Below are 24,809 nucleotides of genomic sequence, written 5' to 3' on the forward strand. Positions count from 1 at the left end.
CTCGCCCCGCCCCGCGCACCCGCACCCCCACCCCCACCCGCTGACATATAGCACCGCCCACCCTTACACCTGCCCCGCCCACAACATACATAAAATGACGTTATTTTCTGCAGTATAGTACATAAAAGAATCATTGAAGGGCAAAATATGGTTCTTTTTGTAGCAGAGCCCTTATTAACACAGCTAATTAAAAACATCAATAAACGAAATAAATTTGGAAAACCAGTTTTTTAATCTATTACGCAAATGACATTTGTGTTTGTGTGTGTGGGTATAGGAAAATTAAAAGACACCAAAACGACTTGTTATGTGTAAATATTTTATAATGTGATAAGTTTAATCTATAAGTGTATTGTAATAAAGTATTTTTTTTAAATCGACCGAGTTTTATTTTATTCCCTCTTCCTATAATTCAGTTAATAAAATCAATTTAAATTTCACAAAATAAGGTCGCAATATACATACTGCTCACCAATAGTCTTACTATTCTAAATGCGAATATGGATGTATGGATGTTTGTAAGAACGTATTTCCAGAATGGCTACATGGATCTCAATGAAATTTGACAAAGATGCATACATAGGATACTTATTAAGTTTTTTTGATTTCGCATAAACATCAATAAATAAAACGATTACTTTATAACTTCAACGTTATACACACTTTATTTACAGTTACAGGAGCACTTTACACTTACAATGCTTTCTTATTAGAAATATAATAAAAATAATGAGTGTGAAGACGCGAAGGTGCTAGGAAGGCTTGGAGTGCTTCTTCCAGTACTTGCGCACGCACTCGTGTCCTGCGCGCGTCACGATCACCGTGCGCGTGCGCTCGCTCTGCCACGTCAGCACGCCCTGCGCACGCGCGTACTCACGCACCAGCGCGAAGTCAGCCTGCACACATACACACACACACACATTATATCTTTGTAGCAGTGGCTGGACGCAGGGGGGCAACTGAGAACTCCCTGTTGTATGTGCGTACCTGCGAGAGGAACTGATTGTACACGACGCCCTCTGTGTAGGAGAAGCGGTTCCGCTCCGCCTGCCACAGCCGGATCTGGTCCACCACTGTGGGCGGCAGCAGCGACGTGCTGCGGATACCGCCCGTCTCCGACTTCAACATCTGCGGACCACGTAGAACGTGTAGTGGTGCTGAGTTGGGGTCAGGGGGTCGGTCGGGTGAGTGCGGGGGGTACCTGGGGGTGCGCGTGCTGCTCGAGGTAGTGTATGATCTGGTCGGCGGTGATGCCGCCGCGCAACGCTTGCCGCACGGACTCGCGCGTCACCACGCCCACCACCAGGTTCGGGAACCTGGTACATATAATACTATTTCAAGCCTTATATTCTATGAGTACATGTTCCATCTCATTTATCTTTTTTTTTTTAATAAAATATTAGCAATTTTTTTTGTAAATTTATTAATATTTCTTTTACCATTCCAAAAAAGCTCTAGGCTTATGTAAGATATGGTTTACGACAATAGTCGAATGGCGGGATTTGAGCCCCCGACCTCGTGATTGGAAATCCGTACCCTTAACCATTAGACTATTGACGCTTAAATCTATATAAGTAAATAGCGAGTTTTTATGACTTTTTGAAAATAAAAAGTATAATAATGTGTGTCAGTGAGACCTGTAGAGCAGCTCAGTGAAGAGTCCGAGCAGCGCCACCTGCAGGCTGGTCTGGGTGTATGCGTACACGCGGTAGTTGGTCTCGACCACGATGTACCCGCGCCCGCCGGGTGCGCCGGGTGCGCCGGGTGCGGGGGGTGCGGCGGACGCGCCGGGTGCGGGGGTCGCGACGGGTGCGGGGGGCGGGGCGGACCCCTCGCGCACGCAGGTGATGTTCAGGGCGAGCCGCGTCGGGTAGAACCGTCCCGCTTTCCTCTGAAGTTACAACATTAAATGTAACAAAATGATTTACAAAAGTAAGTTCCAGTAAGTATGTACGGAGGTGAGACCTTCCTCTGGTAGACGAGACCGAACTCGCGCAGGTGCTGCAGGAACACCAGCATGTTGTTGCTCATGCCCTCCGTGCTGTAGTCCTGACAAACGTAAATATAAAACAATTATTACATATTCAAAACAGTAGAGAAGTTTGTCAGTGTCTGTGTGTCACCTTGCCGAGTGTACTGAAGCTGAGCTGGTAGAGGAAGGCGAGGCACTCCGCAGCACTGAGGCTCCTCTTCTCTGCTGTATGAAGGTAGTGCTGCAGGAACAGCCACACCTGAAATGGTTCCAGTAACACTTACAATTCACTTTAATTCAATTAAATATAAAAACAATGGAAATAATCATATGAGCACATATTTAACTAAGTGTATACATACGAGGTACACTTTATAAATAATGCGTTACATTGATATCTACCAAAGTTAAAATAAGTAACATCACCTGTTTAGCCGTGCTCAGCAACAGGAACTGGAAGCCCGCTCTTGTTATAACTGCAGACCCGTCTTCTGCATCTCTGTTATTACAATTTAATATCATTATTGTTGAAAATCTTTTAATTATTTCATTCATGTTCAATTTAACATTAATTTGTGATAATTTAAAAGCAATAAAGCAATAACTTTAGACTCCTGAAGTTTTACAGTAGAAGTTTAATACATTTTCTCGTATCAAGTGGTAACTGATATAATATACCTGGTCATCAAACCAGCATGCAGCAGTATCCTCACAGCATCAGCACTGATGCCTTCAGTCTGTGTGCTGCCCACCATGTAGTGCAGCACACACTCCCAGCGCTCGAGCGCATACGAGTCCAGGAATGCCACATCTCGTGCCTTGCTGTCTGGCTCCAGCGATGATGACATGCTCCATGGACGACCACTATAACAATTTTGTGTTAGTTGAGTTGTGTGGGTTTATACTGTTGAAACATTTATATGAAATATATTGTTGTCTTTCTTTAAAAATCTATTCTATACAAAACTTTATTTACATATAACAATTAGAGATGCAGTAGAAACAATTTTCATATTATTTCTTAATATAAAAAATATAAATAATCACAAAGGCTTACTTTAAATACTTTTACATATTTTAAAGAGTCAGAATGTCAGAAATAATACTATTTCTTACCCTCCTAACAAAGCAACTTTGAGGTTCTTTTTGAAGGACTGAGCCAGTATCCACCCGGGCAGACCTCCGGGTATTGGTGCCTCCTGCCATACTGATAGTTCCGACAATGCCTCACATGCTTTACTTTGCTCTCTGAAATAAAACAACAGAGGATTTACAGCTCAGGTTCTACTCATATTGGACATTAATTCATATGTTTTTGATTCTAAACTTACTTAGCATGTGTCTGCGAAACCCATGATGCAACCACAGCTTGCGGAACTGGCTGTTCCACAAATAGTAACCGGATCACAAAATGCCGAGCCAATTCTGGTAGTTCTCTATAAAAAGGTGATCATAAATTTTACTTTAGTTATAAAAAAAGAGTCATATTCTTTATTAAAAGTGTAAAATTAATTAAAAAGTGTACAAACCGGTACACAGCTAAACAAATCGTAGGATAATTATATAAGGTTTCTAAAAACTGTGGAGTTCTACTCTGCAGATATTCATGAAGATTTTTACATTGTAACGTCGGTGATGGATTCAAATTTAAGGACTTCGATTTGGAAGATTCGGACATTATTTTGAGACACTCTTAACAAACGAAACAAATTGATAATTAACACATAACATACAGAATTTATAGAACGTTAAAGATCATTATTAACAACAAAGTTGATTTCTTTGGTTACAAATAGTATTTATTTACTTATTGCAGTTTAGTGGGATTTTATTGTGTTTGATTTGTTGGTTCTTATTTGACATTGACAATTCGAAGATTTGAATTAAAATTGTCAATGTTAACAACACAGATTCTACAATAACAACACAGGTTATAATAAAACCTTTCTATTCCTCACCATCCTTAACATACAAAAGTTATTTAAAAGAAACTATTTAAGAACCACCTTAACTGTTCAATCATTTAATGTTATTAACAACACTACATCGATTAGGTACCCGTATTTATACGCAATGCTATTTAATGTTTTTAAAAGTAAGTAAGATTTGCAAAAAATATACATATAGGTACTTTTAAACATATAGTATTTCGAAAGCATTGAGAAAAGCGTGGAAAGTCTACATCTTCCTGTGGATAACGATGATGTTTTCTACATTTCTTCATGCTTGTTAACTGACAAAAATAAGAAATTTTGTAAGGAATGGTATGTAGAAAAAAAGTAATTTTTCACTGTTTTTTATAATGATTTATAGAAACATTGTAACATGAATCTGCAAAATTAGAAGAGGTTTTTTTCTCAAAAGTGAACAAAAGTAGTAGAAGAAGTTTATGAAGTATACTTTATATACCTAACATTTTGTTCAAACTTACAATTATGTTGAAAATTGCATAGAAATAGTGTTCGACTTAATTCCATTCCAAATCCTAAGGCTTTTTTGTCGTCTCTTTGTCCCATACAGTAAAAAAAAAGTTTACTCACACTAGCGTAAATTACGCATGTATTGGTATTCTATTATGTGGAAACGGGTCTCGCACACCAGTGTACGATAGCGAGTTCACCGCATTCATTCTCGTCGGCAGATGGCAGATGCAGCAGACGCGACGCTTTACGTTTTCCGTCAGTCGCGCATAGACAACGGTGAAGGCAGTGCGAGTCCGATCCGCTCAGCACCATTTTGTGTTATCGTTTCGAACGGGACATTGTGTATATGTGCTCCGTGAATAATCACAAACATCCAAACTAAGTGTCCGGTCTTCATCGAGTGTTCACTTTCGACATGTCTGTGGAGGAATCGATGCAATATCTCTGGCGCTCATAGAAACCGCGCCTCCGTCATGAACGAGTGATCGTCGACGTAAAAAAAGTTGACACAGGAAACATGTCTGGGCGGACCGCCGACGCGGATACGAGCGAAGGGTTCGAATTCGAAATTCGAAAGCGGTCATGTCATCGCCTCTCGGATTTCTTATAAGTCACCGTCCAATGTCAAAATCGTGCACGTACCGCGAGCGCCGGGCGTCGGGACAGGGACAGGCAGAGAGACAGCGCGGGTGCGCAATATGCAGTCGTTGGTAGTGTGGTGGGCCGTGGTGTCGGCGGCGTGGGCGCTGGCGGGCGCGTGCTCCTCGTCCATCTCCAAGCGGCCGGCGCGGCCCGCGCGCCCGCAGCGCCCGCCGCCGCAGCCGCAGCCCCAGCCGCGCGTCAACGTGACATTCCCCATCTTCAAATGCGAGCCCGACTACTCGGAGTACTATTGCCTGAATGGAGGCTCATGCTTCACCGTCGTCATCTCCGACAGCCCCATCTACAACTGTGAGTGCCGGAGCGGCTTCGTGGGCCAGCGATGCGAGTTCAAGGATTTGGACGACTCGTATGTGCTGACGAGTCGGCAGATGCTGATGGAGACGGCGTCGATCGCCGGCGGGGTGACCGTGGCCGTGTTCCTCGCGATTCTAGTCTGCTTCGGCGCGTGGGTACGGCTGCACCGGCGCGCGAAGGCGCCGCCCTTTGGCGAGGAGCACGGGCCGCCGCCTGTGCAGCTGGTGGCGGTGGCGGCACCGCGAGGCCGCGTGCAGCTTTGCGCGGCGCGCTAGTGCCGGCCTGCGCCTCGCCTCCGCCTCCGCCTCGGACACTCGTGTACATATAGATAGTGTATGTGTTAAGTTATGTGGAGAGAACGGAGATAAGAAAAATTTATGTGATAATTATTTTACGAAGCTTATAATTTATTTGGAAGGAATTTCTTGTGTATATAGAGATCCGAGCCGTCGGGTTGCGTTGTGTGGATGTAAATTTCAGTCTCTCCCCATGTGAATGTACGCTGTACCTTGTTTATGTTCAGTGTATTGGATGTGTCCATCTGTGAAAATGTACCTAATGCTACTCGCTTCAAGTAGAAATGTTTTGTTGTGTTGTCGTTGCTCCCTTATTGTGCAATATGGGAGGTGAAGCCTCTCGGAGGGAATAATGTACATTGATTTGTAACAACACCTGTGTATAAGTGTTAGAAATAAGACAATGTTTGTTGTTCTCTCCGGGAGAGTTGTTCCGTGGGTGCGGGGGTTCCATTGCAGATGCTGCATGTTACTGTTTTATAATGTAGCAAATGTTTAGTGAAAGTTAAAGCAAAGTCTTACATTGTCATTACTCTCTACAGAATTGTAAAAATCTTTTGATGTGCAAAATGTAATATGTAATGTAAGGATAGGTGGCTGTGGATGGTGAACTTGGAGAGTAATGGCATGTGAGGGTTTGCACGGTGGGGATGTGTGCACCAGGCCTAGACACGCTAGTGCCTGTGCTGCAGCATAGATACTTGTAAATCAATGTTTACTGTATTTATTAGTACTTTTTGTTCTATGTTGAATATAATTGTGATGAATTTGGAAGTTTGTGAGGCAGCGAGTAGCAGAGTTCCTATGGCGTCGCCGCGGCGCGCTCGCACATTCCATCTCGCGATAGAGTATTTACTGGTGTCAGTATTATTTTGTAATACGGATGTTAAGCCGGCAGCTTTACTTTTAATTTATACCAGATATCCCAGTGGGATAAGGCTGTATTATATTTGTTTGAAGGCTGAATGTGGCCGCAACGAGGAAGGCTTCTTGTACATATAGCCAGTGTAGGTATTTATTACATATTTATAAAACGTTTATTTATTGACTGCTTTATTTAGTTAAAAAAAAAAACTTGAGTATCAATAGCATCCAAGTTGCCTAATAACAAGTAACGGTTGCATTTTAAAACTTGCTAAGCACCGCCTCGCATATTATATTCCCTTGTTGTTATCTCATTTTGAATCTCGTCTTGTAAAAATCGTAAAACATTGGATGGTGTACAAAATTATTCCCCGAGCAGTGTGAGCCATTGTGTACTGATTTGTCTGCTAAAAATTTCTACTAAAAGATGATTTAAACTAGCTCCTATTGCTTTCACTTGATCTATAAAACATTGCTTTAGCCTTATGCTTTGTCCATTTTGTTTTTGTAAACATATAATATCAATAAGAGTTTTGTAAATCAATTTGTTTCTTTATGGCTTGCACTGCAACGGGAGACAAAAAAATAGTAAAGTCAATGTGTGATGTTCGTCTGCTTTGTGAGCTGGCCTTTTGGGGAGGTTCTATGTTAATTTGCATCATCAAAACCTGTGCATTCGTCCCGCAGTGGGCCAGCTCGCAGCCCAGGCTCCGATAGCCATGTGAGGGCCGTGTGTGGCCCGTGTTGTCTATGTAGAGTCGATTCATATGAGACAGTTTGTATGAACATTCCAAAGTATATGTAAAATATTACCTACAACACTAATAATTTTGAAGTATCTGTTAAGACGCTACATTGTTAATTATACAGTTTTCTATTGATCATTTGTTAAAAGAAAATTATATGAAACTAAATCCTTACTTAATGTTTTTCATTCAACAAGTTTCCATATATGTTATTTTAGCATACACAAACACAACACAACACACACAACTTTATCAATTGTTGATAAAGTTCCTCAAAGTGAAACATTCAAGAACACAGTTGTTAACAAACCAGAATACTACATATAGTAACAATACGCTAATTGATATAATCTTGACCTAATTTTATGATACGAGTCGAAAATATTCGTAAATATTGGTAAGTGTGGACTGAATGTGGCAACATTGCACCATATAACAATATTGTGTAAATATTATAATGAACCGTTGCTGAGCACACAACACGCCACAGAGCCGACCTGGCCCACGCACTCTCATCATCTATCCACTAGCTCATAATACTACACACTTGCCATTTAAATTTCCTCACAATTATTAACTTAATTTTTAACAACTGAAACATTATAACTAAAAATAAATTTGATCTTGCTCCATTATCATTTCAAAAAGGATTAGGATATAATACGCGATGCGATCTACAATACAAATTATAAAAGAGGTAGAAAGAAAGCTCGCGCGAGACAAGGGCAACTGTCCATTGAGCCTCCGGGAGCACATATTTTTATGAATAGGTACCCGACGCCATCGGCCGACCGGTCCGTCGCCGAGCCACCGAGCCGGCGCGCCGAGCCACCGACGTCGCATAGAGTTCATTGAATGAGTGGCCGTCGGTTTGTTGACATTCCCCGAAAACCTGCCTCGCCCGGAATAGCCGCGCATCACACTGCTGCCGGCTCCCGATGGATGCACGCCGACAGAAATAGACACCGCGCCGAACTAGATTACGAGCCCTTTTCGAAGTTCAATACTCATCAAACTCACCCATTTAACAGAAATAAGGCAGGATGTCGGCTTCACCATTAACGAGGGATGTGTTCGTTCATAACAATGCCTACTAGTATGCATTACCTTGTGAATGTTTTTACTTTCCGATTAAAATAAGTTTTAACATGATTATTTTAGAAATCAAATGTTATGAAGGCTGCAATGTCATTATTAAAATATACATATACATTATTTACTATTTAATCGTTAGTATTTACGTGCATTATTTAAAACAGTAGCAATATCAATTTAATATTATGTAATTATATTTTAGTTAGAAAATTTAAATAACATACAAAACATGAATGAACCACCGATAAATTATATTCTACATCTAGATATCAATGATTTTTATAAAAGCATGTATAATATTCATCGCGGAAGCTGACACTGGTTCTGAATTCTTTGCGGGTTTATAGTTTGTTGCTTGCGAAAATTTGGGGTCGGAATGATCATTGTGAGCTGACGTTCACAATCAAAACTGCTGTGAATGAACACATCAAGCCGAAGCGAAACGAGACACTTGGAGACATCCAGCGGCATCCGAGGCCCCTAAGGCCAGCTTACTAAGACCTTCCGCGCCTCCCCGGCTCTGTGGCAAGACCGGCGTAAATGCGGTCCTTAATGCAACTTCGCGGGTCTGAGTCCTGGTTGTAGGTTAGACGGAGCGTCGCTCGGCCCACGCTGGATCCTTTATGGTCATCGGGCAGTGGTCATTGCGTCCAATTAACATGCCTACGTGCCCGGCCCACTTTGTCATTATGTTGCCGCGCGAAAATCTCCCTGCTACTCGTCAAAGACATTATGACAGAATTTTTAGACGTTAGTTTTCTTAAATCTTGTTAGCAATAGCAGCAATTGTGAATGACCGCTTATTTCACAAAATCTGCTTCACCTATTTCCTATTGTAGCGTCGAATTAATCTTAGCCCTAACGGCTAAGGTTTTCTTACTTTAAGTATAAAGTTTAAAGCCTATCTATATATTATAATATCTAAGCAAGATGTTTTATAAAATGATCTTAGTCACTTCAATAATGTTGTATTGCGTAATGCAAGCTTTGTAATTCAAAGGAGAGTCTCAGTTGCCTTGAATCAGACTCTGATTGTCAGTTTCTTCGCATTATAAAAATACTCTGATCACTGATCTCGCTCTCTTTAGGTATATTTAACGTTTTGCGATTAATAATGTTCATATTTAAGCATTTTAAAATATGAGTAATACTGAATTCTTATATAAAACGATACTATTTAAGCTTTAATAAACTTTGTTTTATTCATTGTTTAACCTAAAACGATTAATTACGATCAAAGTTGTATGCAAACTTTATCGATTAGTCTGTGTGTCAGGGTGAAGTGCATATGGTGAATCGGTCAAGTGCACCTGATCAAGCTCATCTGAGCTGAGCCTGACCCTCTGGTCGCGGCGCGCGGCTCGAAGCCCGCCTTCCGCCCGGCCGCCTCCTTGCGCCAGATGGCGGCACGTGCGCCGCAAAAACGACACGCTCCTCTCAAAGATTAACGTACTTAATTATTTTGGTCATTAAACTTTTGACTAACAAACGTATAAAAATTAAATAGTCCTTTATCACATTACATTATTAAATCATTAATTTAAGTCTTTTCATACTTGAAGTAATAATATCTTATCGTCTTAAATAATTTCTTTTATCGATAATGTTTCGAATGTCCTTAAATATTCGAGGCTGACATCAACTGTGTTCGATTTAGTGTCGGCGTCGGACGCATAAGTGAAATATTTTAACTCCAAAAATACGTACTCAAAACAAAAGCAATGACGGCGTGACCGAGTAGGTAGACATTACAAGTTTCCATGTAGCGCATCGTGGCACATCTCAAGCGCTTTTTCGCATTTCTAACATATGAAAGTGAACAATGTCAACTAAAAACCTTACCTTTAAAACTAATCAGTAATGAATTTATGATATTACGTCGAACAAATAAAAATGTTCACTCATAAAGTTCAGGATTCCGTATACCGTATATATCAATTTAAAAAACTAGCTTACAATTTATATTTAAATGTAGATGATGTCACGTTATAGAACTATATTTATATCTGTGACGATTCTAGACTAGAAGTTTTATTGCAAAAACACCTGCACGCATTAGCTGAGACATTTTCACTATCAACAACATAAAATGAGTAATCGTATTTCATTAAAATTGCAACTAAATGGACATATTAAGTGTAAATTTCTATGTGCGATAGTATTTTTACATTTTCTAGAAAGAATTAAGCAAATTAAGTATAAAAAACATCGTGTCTCTAAGAGGACGCATATTGGATGGACATATTTTTTCGATGTGTCACATCTGGATAGGTTGCAAAATATTCTACAATCCACTTGAACGCTCAAGCTCTTAAACCTGTTACACTCCGGGGTGGGCTAAAAAACTACTGGAGAACGCACGTGTCACCTGCCTTTTATCACGCCATTGTTTGATCAAGTGCCCATCACTCGATATAATGTACTAGTTATTTGAAACTCTGATTGGCTGAATACCATGTTACCGATGCCTTTAAAAAATAAACATGCCGCCATCTTGTTTATGCACGTTGTTTAGATTTTTCAAGGATTTGCGACTGTTAACGATATGTTTTTAAAATGTAATCAGTTTAAAATAAGCTGTAGCTGTTTCAGGTTAATTTTAAACATAGATCGTAGATGATCAAAGCTTACATCTATATAACAAAGCAGATTGAATTACTTGTGAGTTTCGCATGTTATCAGCCCGTCGCGGTGTGGGATTGAAAAATTACTATCAAATAATTTTTCATTGAACAAGTCTATAAGACAAATCGAGTCGACGATAAATTTAATCACAATTATATTTGGAGAACCAATATAATGTTAATGTGGGCGTTTTGTAATTATTCTTCTAGTGTTAGACATCGGAAATAATCTTTCCATTCGACAGAAAGATTATTTCCGGTTGATGAATTTTCAAAATAAATATACAAGTGTACCAGAATTTTCAAAAAGGACTTTTTTGTAATTCGAAAATATAGATGTGCCGCGACATTTTGTGTCACAAGATTTAATTAATTCAAAACCAATATTCAAATAATCTCTTTAGTGTTATTTTAACGGTCATATCAAATTAGTTGTAATTTTTTTTACAATAGAAATTACACGGCATCGAAGAGCTGTCAATTTCCAAGTTCATTTAAGGTTAGACACAGTGAATTATAGTCGCAGCCGATATCTAATGGCGTGACAGTAACGAGTCGAAAATAATTTCACTAGAAAACAACGGGCCCGTAAGATGGCTGTCTCTCTCGGCTCACAGCGCGACACAGGCGAGGCGAGGCGATGCCGCATCGTGGGAAGTCCATTCTTCGCCGCGAAACTGCCGGAAGGGACCCGGCGCTTGCGTTTACAACACACAATTTATATCGCGGCCACACTATAATCGGTTTCTGTCGTTTAACACTTATGTACATTACAAGTAATGTGAATGATTATATTCTTTGTCATCATCACGGCTTTGATACACGAGTACTTCTAACAAGCAAAGGAACTTGAGTACATTACAATCGATTCTAAGGTAGATTCCTAGGCCTAATGAAACCATCAATTCCTTGAAAATTCAATTTAACCTAGATCCCATAAAATAGTTTAATTTAAAAAGCGATGTGTCCATTAATACAAACGCTTTGTAAATTTAATTGACTCAATAATGCAATCTGCGATAGTGTGGCTATCGGCGCGAAATCTTCGCTGATGTGTCGGCGAGATGCGTCCAATTAGACAATGTTAGGAAGTGACAGGGAGCGAGGCTGTCGTGGCTCTCTCATTGTGCCCGCCTGATTCATCCCTCCAGCGAAAAGCCTCTATTAGCTCCTGCTACAAACTATGCGATTGTATTTCATTGTATACTTTTTTGTTGACTTTTCGATAATTCTTATGAATGCAACATAACTGTTTTCAATTATCAGTTTTATGGCCGACAAAATAGATGATAAATGGCTAACTGTATTACAGTGGCTACGCACGTCCACCACGTTTGCTTTGCGGGGCTACGCGGGTCACGATTACAGACATTGAGTTGGAAGACCAGACTTCACAACAAAGAAACGACCGTTTTCACTTTGTGTCGCAACTAGGTCATTCTGTAATACTTATAAAGCTATTTTCATCGCATCTATGACCTAAGAACTATTTTATGATTTTCTTAAAAGCTATCATTTCCGCTCACTCTCGACTAACTCGAAGGTGAAATGCTATTTACTTGACTGCAAGAGTAATGTCTTGACAGCAGTCCCGTAGGGAGTAGGGCTGATAAGGGCAGCTTGGCCGGCGGTTGGCGGCCAAAGGGTGCGGAGGGCACCAGAGGCGCGTGGGTGCGCAGGGCCGTATAAGGCGCGCTAACGTCACTGCCTCGCACCGGACTTTTTATTGAGACTAGATGACGTAGCGCACATCATCCGCCGAGTACCGCCATGTTTTAGGTTCAGTGCCACTAATTCGGCAACGCAGCGTCTCAATGGGCCTTACTTATATGGATTGTTGTTTGATATGACGTGTTTTGTCACGAACTTTAATTAATTAAGGTATAGTTAAATATTAGATAAAATATTATAAGTGTAGCCTAGCGGTTCATAGTCAGAGCTTATCCATAGTAATTATTAACTAAACAATTCAGAATTTAGCTTCTCAGTAAAGCCGCTAAAGACTCTTTACTAGGAAATGAAAGTAGAATAGGCAACAATAACAATGATGCTCGCCTTTATTGACCGCAATCTGTTTCGTAACGCTATTTTAACTTAAATATTCATTTAATAATAACTTAAACATGTTACACTGTTGCAGTGAAGCACAGTTGCATCGTCAGAACTTAGCACAACACAGTCTCATGTTGTGCTAAGTTCGGTCGGATTCAATCTATGTACCACTTTAAATTATATTCGTAACAACAGGATGAGCAAAGAGCCCAAATGTTTGCAAACAGTATGTCAACATCAAATAACTAAATGATCAATTTATCATTTTGATTATCCAATTTCCGAACGCAGTGTCGCCATGTTGTCCGGCCAGCGGCGAACGACAGGCGCCGCGCGTCAGATCGCGCGGGAAGCAACTCGCGCTCGCGCCATCGAGTCATAGCAATTGCTGTAAGCAGGATGCCGGCGATTTACCTACGCCGTCGTACAATGATTCACGCGTGCTCAAGTTTTTGGCACAAGAAAATTAGGGAAACAATAATAACATCCTTTGACGTGACAACTAGACTATATCTGCATCTTTACGCCTAGATCAGGCTATTTTATCATGTACATTTACATTGAATGCATTTATTTCTACGTAGTATACAAACAAAATTAAAAGCCTTCATATAATCTCTCTACATTTTTATGTAGATCACATCATTCCCAATACAAGTGACGAACGTCATGTAGGTATTCCCTTAATCTTCGACCGCGCGTTCTACAATAAATAATCGAATCATGTTCGTAATTTCACAAGATTATGATATTAAAGGTGTATCGTAGTGTGTCGGTGACGTCACCGACAACGGGAAGGCGTGGGCGCGGCAGTTCCCTACATCCGCGCGGAGACGGTGACCAGGCGCCGCTCGCACTCGGACGTCCGCCTCTCGATAGTTTTGGCCCTCAATTGTTGGATTTAGGTATATAAATATCTAAAAAGACCCTTCCTCTCCAGACGACAATTCTACTTCCAGCGACATTGATCATGAAAATCCTGTATATTTGTTTTCCAGAGTTTTACGATGTTGTCAGTTATGTAGGCAAGCTATAATTTGTTAACGTACAAAACATGTAATCGTTTAGAAGTTATGTCGGTAACTTGCTCTACATGTCGCCCGTAAAATGTTTATTATTGAAAATAAAATGAATTAATACTTTCCTTGTATCACAGTTGACCTGTTTCGTCTAGGTTTACGTTTATTGCGGTACGACATTAAAAGTTTGCTGTTAGTTAATATAATTTTTCGTTGACTCTGCTACTATGTAGGTCTGATTCTTGTATACAGTCTTTTAAGTCCCTAAATGATGCTGGTAGACCAGGCTGGTAGGTAGTAATAGTTCCACTGAGAATAGTAAATGTGGTTCTCGTAGTGGCCGGTCGTCCCACTAGCGCCACGGTCTAGACAAGTCCTACCTATTTAGTGTGTGTTATGTGGGTCAAGTGGACCTACAACTAGTGGACTAAATTGCCCGCAGGGTCGCTATTATTTCTTCATCTCAAATGTCTTATGTTCGAATAATAAGAGTTCTTTGCATATTTCAAATCTGAAAGCGACTTTTACTGCCGCTGAGTCGTTATTTGGTCACTATGAGAGACGATTAGTGTGAACTTATCATTGTTAATCTATGTTCATATTTAAGAATATGGTCTCTAGTCTCTGGTCTATATGTACGAGACGTAACATTACTTAGAACTTGTTCTGCATTTTAAGAAATTTAGTCTCTATTCAATATTGTCTTTACCCATTTTTGTATTTATTATAATAAGATTCATTTGACGTTTCGTTTGGACAAACGTAGGCGAGTAATTTAATGAAATCAATAAATACATGAGCTATAGCGTCTGTATGTTATTGATGATATTTGACGCCCATGTCCTAAAACTTCTAAAGAAATTACTTCTCTATATTAATCTAATGGGTAATTTATCAAACAATATTAAGACCTTTACCAAAAATCTTTTTTCCTTTCTACATTTTTTATGATCAATGATTCGGCTCGTAATGTATAAAAGAGTTGTCGCTATGGTTACAACGTGTAAAAATCAATCCTTGGGAATCGCTTGTCTGAAACATTTATTTACATTTAAAAATAATGAACGTAAATCGAGCGTGAACTGTCCGTGCACACAGGCCATCAATTTTCGCAAACAACTCCTACGTGTCGAAATAATAGTGTACAACTCTATTTAAAAAGTAAGTTCACACGCCGAAAATAAAATAGAACAATGAGTTTCATGCGATTGGCTCTACGCCAAGCGGCAGGTGACAAATTACAAAAAAAAAAAGTTATTCTCATTTTGACAGTTGCTTTCGCACGCCAGGGTGGGCAAAGGATTCATTGATGAGCCATGACAATAGTATTTAGAATAGTCGTAAAGTTTTTGCATTATCTGTGTACGTTTATTCAAAGTTTCTCGGAAAGTTTACAACCGCGTTGTGTCCGCTGAGTAACCTGTAGCCGCCATTCATAAAACCTGTCCGGTCTCGTGTCTTTCCGTGTCCGGACTTTTGTTACCTTTAATTAGCATTTTTTATTACGCATAGGATCTGTGTGAACTTAAAATCAACAATGTTTGTTCGGAAATATTATGTATTTTTTTTAGATAAATACTGTCCTGTACATAATTAATACGAGAGGATTAAATTAATGTTTTCACTTTCAAGCTCTGCATAAGAAGCGTATGGCTTTATTCTATTGTGTAGTCTTCTTGGTATATTTATCTAAAGCAATAATTCAGAATGGTGTTATATTTTAACAATTTAATGTTACTTGTTAAAATAATACTGCGTGCAACATCTGGTCGGCATTAGCTATTATCAGTATCGGAAACAAAGCTCTACGTTATCTAGAAGCGGCTTACTTCACTTGTAGGAATTGCACCTTCCTATTGTATACCTGACTAACATCTGTTTGGTATAAACTATTTAACCTGCTAGACATCTGTTTGAGATCATTTTTTAAAGACAATAATAGCTTTTGTTATAAATGAAACTTAAAATAGAAGAATTACTCAAAGCTTTTAGAAATAGTTGCACTTCTGAAAATGCAGTAAAATATGCTTCGGATGCCATATGGTGGAGTAGATTTTTATATTGATACTATTGAAGTATTTCCTGAAATGCGACTGAATTTTCTCGTGTCTTAAGTAATATATAACATTGTTATTAATTCAGATTCTCTCACGTGTAGCTCACTTTAAATAATTTAGTTTTCTAAAGATTTCTTCAAAAAGTAGTCCTACATCGATTCATAAATAAATCGAGCCCTAATCGGTGCCTGTTCTCCTTATAATAGGCAGGACACGATTACTAGTATTAGTTAACGTGTTAATGACGCAGTGACCGTTATCAGTTATTCACTGGCGGGGTTTCCTTAACTTCCTAGTACTTCTACTTACGTAAATACTAATGAAATAACAAAGTTTCGCGAAAAGCAGATTCATGGATAACCTCATATCCGCATTCAAGTTACGCCCTTTTATACATACGCATTATTTCTACTGATAAAAATTGTAAATCTACGTATCTTAACATAATTTATTTATCAATAAATCCCATTTAACCTTTGTTTTTAATTTATTTATCGCCAGTTGCTTGCCAATCTTTATGAAAGAAAGAGATTGTGATTAAGGAGAAGAAGTGAGTAAGAAAACGGCAGATGATATAAACATACATATAGCATTGCTTCAAACTCCATTATTTAAATACATTCTTGTTGTTCGTCGTGCAAACGTGATGATATGAAGGCACGTGGCGGACGCGATCACTTAGCAAGATGTGCAAGATGTCCTGTGATTCAATGACAGGCTATGAGTCAGCCGTACCTGTCGGGCTCGGTGACAACCTGATTGCTGCCACTTCCTCATCAGCAACGATGCAGGAACCCGCCACTTTACACCTCCTGCGCTGGTAGCCAATCCCACGTGGCCGTCGCAAATATGGATCACAGTAGTGTTATTTTGATATCCATGTAATTCTTGAAAATTATACTTGTTCTGACAAGTTCTGCTAAATATGAAAATTAAGCAAAACCAGATTATTTTCGCTTTCTTACAATTTGGTTTTTATATTTAACCGAGCTTAACGATCTATGTGGAATTGATAGATGATTTTGTTATATTATTTTGAAAGAAAATTCAATCCTTATGTATTAACTATGTCTTATTAAGCTTTAATTCCGCGCGGACGGAGTCGCGGGCGACGGCTATTCTATAAAAACTCTCCGATCTTATAGCAAATGCTACTACGCCAATAATAATTTTACTTTTAATTCTAAATCAGGTATGAATGAAGTGAATTTATAAATGACTAATTATTTTTTATCGCCAGTGAAAATGCATCGGAATGCGCGGCCTTGTGACTCACCAATGGACCGCGTAAATACCGCACCAGGATAATGTGAACATACCTGTTTTTATTTAATACTTATATCTCTTGTCATACCTAACAATAATAAGAAACGTTACAATTTTCATATCAGTTCACAATAAATTAACAATCTTACACTCTTAGGCTTGATGGCTATCAATGCTAGGGGTATTGTCTTTATTAGAAACAATGTGAAACTAAAATATATTATAATAGAATTATTTTATTTTACAAGACGATTATTTACAATAAAATTTCCGGTCGGAATATTTCATATTAGTCAATGAAATGATTCATAAAATGATATTGTAATATTTCTCGCAAATATTTACATTTCCCGCGAATTTCGATTCAAATGTCGGAAAGACAATCCTCGTCATGAATCAAGAATTATTTCATTCAGTCATTCACCTTTGCATAAATCAAAGAAAGGTGAATGACTGTAGTATTATTTTTTTAATTAATCACAGCGATACGACTTTAAACATTTCCTTGTTAAGAAATATCAATGTTATTTCGATTGCACGTTACTACGCTTGCTCTAAAATCGATACACGAACGACCCTTGGCTCGAGTAATACGAGACATTGTGGTCATTGTTTACACGGAAATAAATGAAACGACACTAAAGGAAAATATACTTTATTGCAATTACATAAAGCTTGTATTGTCATGGTATACTTATCTATTGTAGATTGGTCATGGATGAAATAGGTTTTATTTTTTAATCTGGAACTCACATTAAAAGCTAAACGGTATTCCAAATTCAAAATTTTTAAAAAACAGGAAACTCATTAAAAGGGAGAAAATAGATTGGCCGTTTACGAACAAGATCTAAATTTGAACTTCGATCCTTCTATTGATGAAAGCTTTTATAGATAAAGTTTTAAAATTGTTAATCCTTAGATTCAGTTTAGTGTGCCAATAAAAAACGAAATTTAATTATTTTCATGTCCCATAACAATTAATATAATGTAACATCATTATATGGAGTATTAACACGCTATAGATTTTTGTAAGTAATTTCCCTCCTAGCCAAATTATGGTTCTCTACCTTAATTATTATGAACTACCGTTAAATTACTAAGTCGACTAACCTTCACTATGGCTACTTAGCTTATAATTCTAACCTAAACTTAACAAAAGCTACTTACACTGGAATTGATGGAATATTTTCACAAAACACGCAAATACGATCATTAAAATTAGGTCAGTTATGGATCAAAATTGCGTGTACATATCTAGATTTTTTATTTATTTCTTGATTTCTGATAGACCTAATTACTTTACCTTTTATTGTATTGAATCAGGCGAGGTAGGTAAACTTGAATGTATATGTATACAATATTCTTTAGCAATTTGTTTTAGCTACAAATAAATAAATATAGTTTACTTGTACTCACGCCATGTGACATATCGAATACAGCAAGCTTTACCTGTTTTATCGCTTTTATATCTGTTATATTAACAACTATTATTTATTATCAACTATATAGAAACACTGAAATTAATTATTACGATTTATGCATGGATGTATGTTTGTTTGAATGTATCTCTCGAACGGCTCAACGGATCTCGATAAAATTTGGGACAGATGTAGAACATAATCTGGAAGAAAAAATAAGTACAAAAATAAGTAGTCTTATGTGATCTGGAAGAACACATAAGACTACTTATTATGGTTTTTTTTAATTTTGGACGCGGATGGAGTCGCGGATGACAGCAACTTTTAATAAAATGTTAAATCACGATTTTTACTTATCAATTTGGATGTGATTAATCAAACACTGCTTAGTTAAACAACATTAAGAAGACTTTAAAACCTATTTCGACTAAACTCCACAGGTTTTTTTTTAATCTTATTCTATTTATCAATATAATAATTGTGTAAGGTAACGCGTGCTTACAAATTAAATAACACAAGCTGTCAACGTCCGCTTTATTACATCATTTGTTTTATCTACTACATTTAGCATTTATAATCTGTTGCTTTCCGTAATAAAAAATATATTTTGTTTTTAATTCAATGAGATAAGTTAATTAAAGTCAATTAGTATTAAATTATCCTATGATATATGTTTATCAGGTGAACCGTTTGTTCGTTTGCCACCTTTCAAGAACACTATTAATTAATTACTGATAAGTTACTTAGGTTTACTTTTAAAATAAGATGAATATGTAGCCTTAAAAGCGCGTAAAATTCTATATTAACTAAACTTGGGTGGCATTTATTTTTTTAAATACCTATATACTAAGTATGTCTATCGGTGCACTAAGATCACCAAGAACTTTGTAGTTTATGCGATATTGACAATGTTACTAGTAATATTGTGCAATCAAGATAAACGGTGTTACAGGGTGTTCTCCAAATGATTCATTAAAGCACGCGTTACAACATGTTATGTAAAGTCTGACATATGTACATATGTACTACAAGATGTCTAGATGTCAAGTATATAAGAATTCTACTTTAAGTAACGTAATTCATCAGACTTTTATTTGCATATCATAATCAACAATAAAACAGCTTTAATTATTTCTAGGTGTAGTGAGTGTTTCAAAATATTGCGTAGTATGACATCACAGAGAGACGCAGTATAGAGGTTAGAGGGGCTTATGCAATGCATTTCGCAGACTCTCAGACAGCTATTCCGACCACCCTGTAACTGATGCCGCTCGACAACAGATTACCATCCTTAGTACCCTCATGATGCAAAAAAACTTTTTTGCATTACATGCTTGCAAATAAAGTAAGATATCGTAATCTGATTTTTTTTTCAATTCGAAACTCGAATAACTAAAACAAGCCAAAGACCGACATAATGTTTTTTAATGATCTATTCTGGCGTCAACACAGTTTATCATTATAGCGGGCGATATAAAAGCCTATCAATGTTAATTACAAAGGGTAGTACAAATTATCCACGCGTCAGGTTGTCCGTGGCAGGTAATCGCTGGTTAGAAAATCAATAAGCGAGATTGCAGCGATCAGGTGCGCGCGCGCAGCGTGACCGCACCTGTACGCACTTCACGCTCCGCAGGGCCGGGCGGGGAGCCGCGGGGCGAGGGGGCGCAGCCCTCACAACAACCACTCGGATATTGCCGCTTAATATCTCGTTAGGAATGTAATTAATTTTAAAAACATACATATGTCAATTTACACTTAACAATGGTGGGAAAAATAAGATTTTTTTTTCTATAGAAATAGAAACTTAGCTAAACGGAGTTTAATTCATAATTATAACTAATTTAGTAGATAAATATTTTTTTTTCTATAAACAATAAAAGATAAATGTCATTTACTTTTCTATACTTAATTTATTTCTTTAAGTTTCACGCCTGAATTATCTTAGCACGCTCTATCAAAGTGCCACTTCAACCCTTTGACGCAGGGGTTGACTACCCTCGGTAATTAATCACAAAGTTAATATCCATAATGACTTAATGGGCTCGCGTGACACTCGTGATTAAGTTGAACCAGCTTTTGTGAACGATTCAACCCTAAGGGTTGGTTATTTTCATATTAAAGTATCTCCCTATCGTTTTTCAAGGTCAAATACATAAAAGGGGTTATATGTGGATTGAATTTTGAGATTAGTATATTTGTCACTCCACTAATTATCTGGTATTTTGAAAGGGGTGTTGAGGGTTGAAGTTACATAATTACATACTTATTTTATTGCTGGTATTTATAAGCAGCCTTAATTTTTTTATTAGGGGAACAAATATGCAAGTCGTTTGTATACTTAATAGTAGAGATACAAGTTGAAAATGTTTTAGATATTAAAAAATCACAAAGTGAAATATATTAGTTACATAAACAATTTCACCTAAATATCATATTATATGTCAGATTAACTTCTGGCATTTTTAATCGGCTTTAAAAAGGAAGAGGTTCTCAACTCGTCTGTTTGTTTTTTTCTGTTATTGTGTGGGTAAAGTGATGTATGGACGTAGACATGAGGCTCATGTATTCATTTGTTTGCAAAATTTTCCTTGCAAATGAAATAAATTATTCATGAAAGCAATGTAGTGAACAGATTTGAATTGGAAGCCTCGGTCACGATAATTTTGTTATGTTTTCGGAATGCCGTTGTTAATAACAGATGTCACTAACCTGAATAAGTGACATTGGCCCAATCCGATGAGGGAGAGCCATAAACAAGAAACAGAACAGAACAGAACCTGAATAAGGTATCATTTGTTTTGTGTTATTTGCCGAAGTAGAATAAAAGCCGAAATTTTTTGTCTATTGATTATAATTTCATTAACAAAAACACCATTGATTAAACATAATATTATCTCATGATATCTCTGGTCTTTCAAAGTGTAACTAAACAAGTATTTCTACAATGGAAATGGATCATTGGTCACTTAAAATGAGATGACAACTGTTGCAGTATCAGACTTAATTTTCCCTTTATAGTTAGTTAGCACAATAAGACAAAGTCGAAGAGAAAGTCCAACAGTCATTGATATTAATTACCATAGAAAAGTGTATTGCGCGATGTTTTCCCACACAGTAGGAGATCGGTGCGTGGGGCTATATCGCACACACGTTGATAAACTACAGCTTCCAGATGTACTTTGTGCATTACGACATAGAACATAACCACTCGCTTTACTTAACACATTCCTGCCCATACCAACTTTTATTTCTGGATAATCATGTGACAAAACGCCGACGATGAGAGAGGTGGTTAATACTTTCATCTTGTATGTAGTACAACTTCAGACAAATGATACTCGTAGAATTTAGGTTTTTGTTTAAAGCATTTTTATCTTTTTAGTTGATTGTAAATAAGTACTCGTATCTTAGATAGATATTTAGAAAGGGTAGCGATAAAAATAAAAATATTTTCATTCAAAAACATTTTATTCTCTCGATATTACAAAATAACTTACAAAACAATACGACTTTTGTCGCAATTACATTCATTTTGTACAAATCTTAGTGAATACGATCATTATAAATATATGTATTTGGACAATCTCTGGCTCGCTGCCTTACCAGGGCAAGAAAGCTTCATCGTGAAGAAGTAATAATACTTTCCAAGTTAAAGTTATAGATTTGTTACATAGTTTCCACATAACTAGACCAAGCATTCGACGTCTGTACATATATCTTTATATATATTTATGTTATTTAAACTTTGAACAGGACAATGTCCTTGGGTTTCGAACTTCAAATGAGGGTTTACATACTACTACTTATAATTTAAATTATTTCCATTTTTTAAAGCATTTTCATTGTAATACCAACAGAATAGTTTTCGTTTTAAACACACGACATGATCACTAAGTATTTGTTTCCTTTTTAAAATATAGGAAACAATGTATTTCTTTGTTGCAGTAACTGCAATAGCTCAGAGATGTGAAGGTCGCCATCGAGCGCACGGACTTTGCTCAGATGTAGAGCGCACCAAGTAACCGACGGACAATCTCGGTGACAGAATAACCGTGAATATTCCACCGCGGTAAAACTTGTATTAAAAAATATTGTCATCTCTTTTATTCTCTTAGTTAAAAGAGAAACAACAGTATGTTATGCACAAGTGTTACTGCTGTGGAAAACACTACTTTTTATGTATTTATATGCTTAATGGCAAGTTTTGTTTACGAAACCCTAACATATACAAATTTATAAATGTTTTATTATAGGTATTTTTCTATGAAATTGGCAATGCTCGGCCCTTGTAGAATACAAGATCCTTAATGTACAGAGTAAGGCAACTTCAGAGATGTAACATATAGTTATTAACATTATCTGAACACATTATCTGTACACAATAATTAATACATTTGTACTTGTTTTTTTAATTTCTTTATAAACTAATCAAGTTATACACTTAGTGGCAGAGATATGTGATAAATAAGAATTGCGTTTTATAAACAAGATATGCAGCGAAATGTAAACGCAAACAGCAAAACAAGTTGTTATCGCACGTAGTCATATTAACCGGAATATTTGATATATACACAAAGGTATAATTTAAAAAGGTTTAATATACATATGTTTTTTATTCTTTTTGTTCATAAATTTTTAATTTCAATGAGTCATATTTTTTTAATGTTTACTATACTATTGTATATTTATTACATTTATAAAATAAATGTAATTATTACGTAAGTATAGTTGACAATTCAATAATTACTATTATTCCTGTCCTTGTCTATAAATGTTTTGTCTGTTCAAATGTATACATTTTCATATCTTAAATTGAACTGAACGTTAAAATACTATAAATATTGAATTCTTCTTTCCGAATGCCGACAAATAGTAGGAGAGTTTGAAGACAAACAATATAGCGTGAGTGTACGGGAAGCATTTGTTCCGTGCCTACTTGTGTCAAGGAATGGGGCTAATGGTTGATTATAATCGCGCATTTTGTATTTCGGGCGTTTCGCTCCAACGTTTTACAATAAAATGTAAATAACATGCGACTATGCTCATTCTTAATTGCTTTCACGCTAACCAAAATTCCCTACGAACATTGTAATGTAACAAAAATCACCGTCACTATTTTATATTAGAGCTGTTGTATAACGATCATTATAATGTTTATAGTTGCCAGACTTCATTTCATTTACATAAAGTTCATTTACATTTAGGAGCTTCAGAACAACAGTTTGCGATATTATATAGTTTTCAACATGTTTCCGATATTATAAATTGTTTTTTTTTGGTTCTGTATTGATGTACCTCAATCTCAATAACCAAGTCCAATGCACCCATTCACAACTACCAAGGCAATTTAAACATATACAGGACCGTAATATTGGTATGTTCCACCGAAACAAACATATGTGCACATGCCGCGGAGCAGCACGAAGAACAACAGCGGTGCGGCGTGGCGGTGCGGAAGATGTGCAACACTGGCCGCTTAAAGACGTTATTATTTAAATATTTCAACTTTGAGCAACATACTGAGTATTATCTTTTATGAGGAAGACGATTTCTCTACATTATTCATTAGATTACTATGGCGTTATGTGCTAAAAAAACTATCAAAAAGTCAGTCTTTCGGTCGGAGGTTAACGTCACTAGGGGGTGCGGGGCTGAGGGGAGCCGCTATCACGAGATGATGCAGTTCTTGTCTTGTCCGGCGCTCTTGCGGCGGCGCTCGCGGCGCGCGCACGCCACCGCGTCGTTGGGCACGTAGGAAATGCGCACGCCGCCGTAAGCGCGCCGCGTCGGCAGGCTGTACGATTCCGTCGACGATGAGGAGGATGAGCATGTGCTGCAGTAGCTGCTCGCATCCTCCTCGCGCGCCCGCTCCCTCCGCACCGGCTCGTCCGGCTCGAAGGCGCGGTTATCGTCGCCGCAGAAGCGCACAGTGCGCCCACCGCGCGCCCGCCGTCCTTCTCCCCCTGTCAACTCTGGCATGGACGAGGCGTGACCCGGCGCCACCAGCGCCTGCGCCT

At 37.7% G+C, this 24,809-nt stretch overlaps 4 protein-coding genes across 4 annotated transcripts in view; 2 read left to right on the plus strand and 2 right to left on the minus strand.

Annotated features, from left to right (window-relative positions):
• Window positions 1-315, plus strand: part of Cpsf73 (cleavage and polyadenylation specificity factor 73) — an 8,297-nt gene extending 7,982 nt beyond the window's left edge. Inside the window, exon 15 of the mRNA XM_013307074.1 lies at window positions 278-315. Within this exon, the coding sequence (XP_013162528.1) occupies window positions 278-315 (38 nt within the window). The remainder of the gene's footprint in view (window positions 1-277) is intronic.
• Window positions 316-638: 323 nt separating this feature from the next.
• Window positions 639-3,822, minus strand: mrn (general transcription factor IIH subunit 4 marionette). Its single transcript, XM_013307548.1, has 11 exons — window positions 3,502-3,822; window positions 3,304-3,408; window positions 3,089-3,220; window positions 2,651-2,836; window positions 2,399-2,471; window positions 2,124-2,231; window positions 1,966-2,049; window positions 1,638-1,891; window positions 1,202-1,316; window positions 988-1,128; window positions 639-896 (listed from the first exon to the last, which is right to left on the minus strand). The coding sequence occupies exons 1-11, from the start codon at window positions 3,648-3,650 to the stop codon at window positions 753-755; spliced, it is 1,491 nt and encodes a 496-aa protein (XP_013163002.1). The 5' UTR covers window positions 3,651-3,822; the 3' UTR covers window positions 639-752.
• A 1,070-nt stretch (window positions 3,823-4,892) lies between these two features.
• On the plus strand, window positions 4,893-7,432 carry LOC106114015 (uncharacterized; the record flags this gene model as incomplete). Its single annotated transcript, XM_013307075.1, has 1 exon — window positions 4,893-7,432. A coding segment is annotated over one exon (735 nt), but the record flags the coding sequence as incomplete, so codon positions are not given.
• A 16,628-nt stretch (window positions 7,433-24,060) lies between these two features.
• The window catches only part of esn (espinas), an 80,950-nt gene continuing 80,201 nt past the window's right edge, over window positions 24,061-24,809 (minus strand). Inside the window, exon 8 of the mRNA XM_013307076.1 lies at window positions 24,061-24,807. Coding sequence (XP_013162530.1) covers window positions 24,460-24,807 — 348 coding nt within the window. The 3' untranslated portion in view covers window positions 24,061-24,459. The remainder of the gene's footprint in view (window positions 24,808-24,809) is intronic.

This window comes from Papilio xuthus, unplaced genomic scaffold (genome assembly GCF_000836235.2).
Source record: "Papilio xuthus unplaced genomic scaffold, Pxut_1.1 DF828142.1, whole genome shotgun sequence".
NCBI lineage: Eukaryota > Metazoa > Arthropoda > Insecta > Lepidoptera > Papilionidae > Papilio > Papilio xuthus.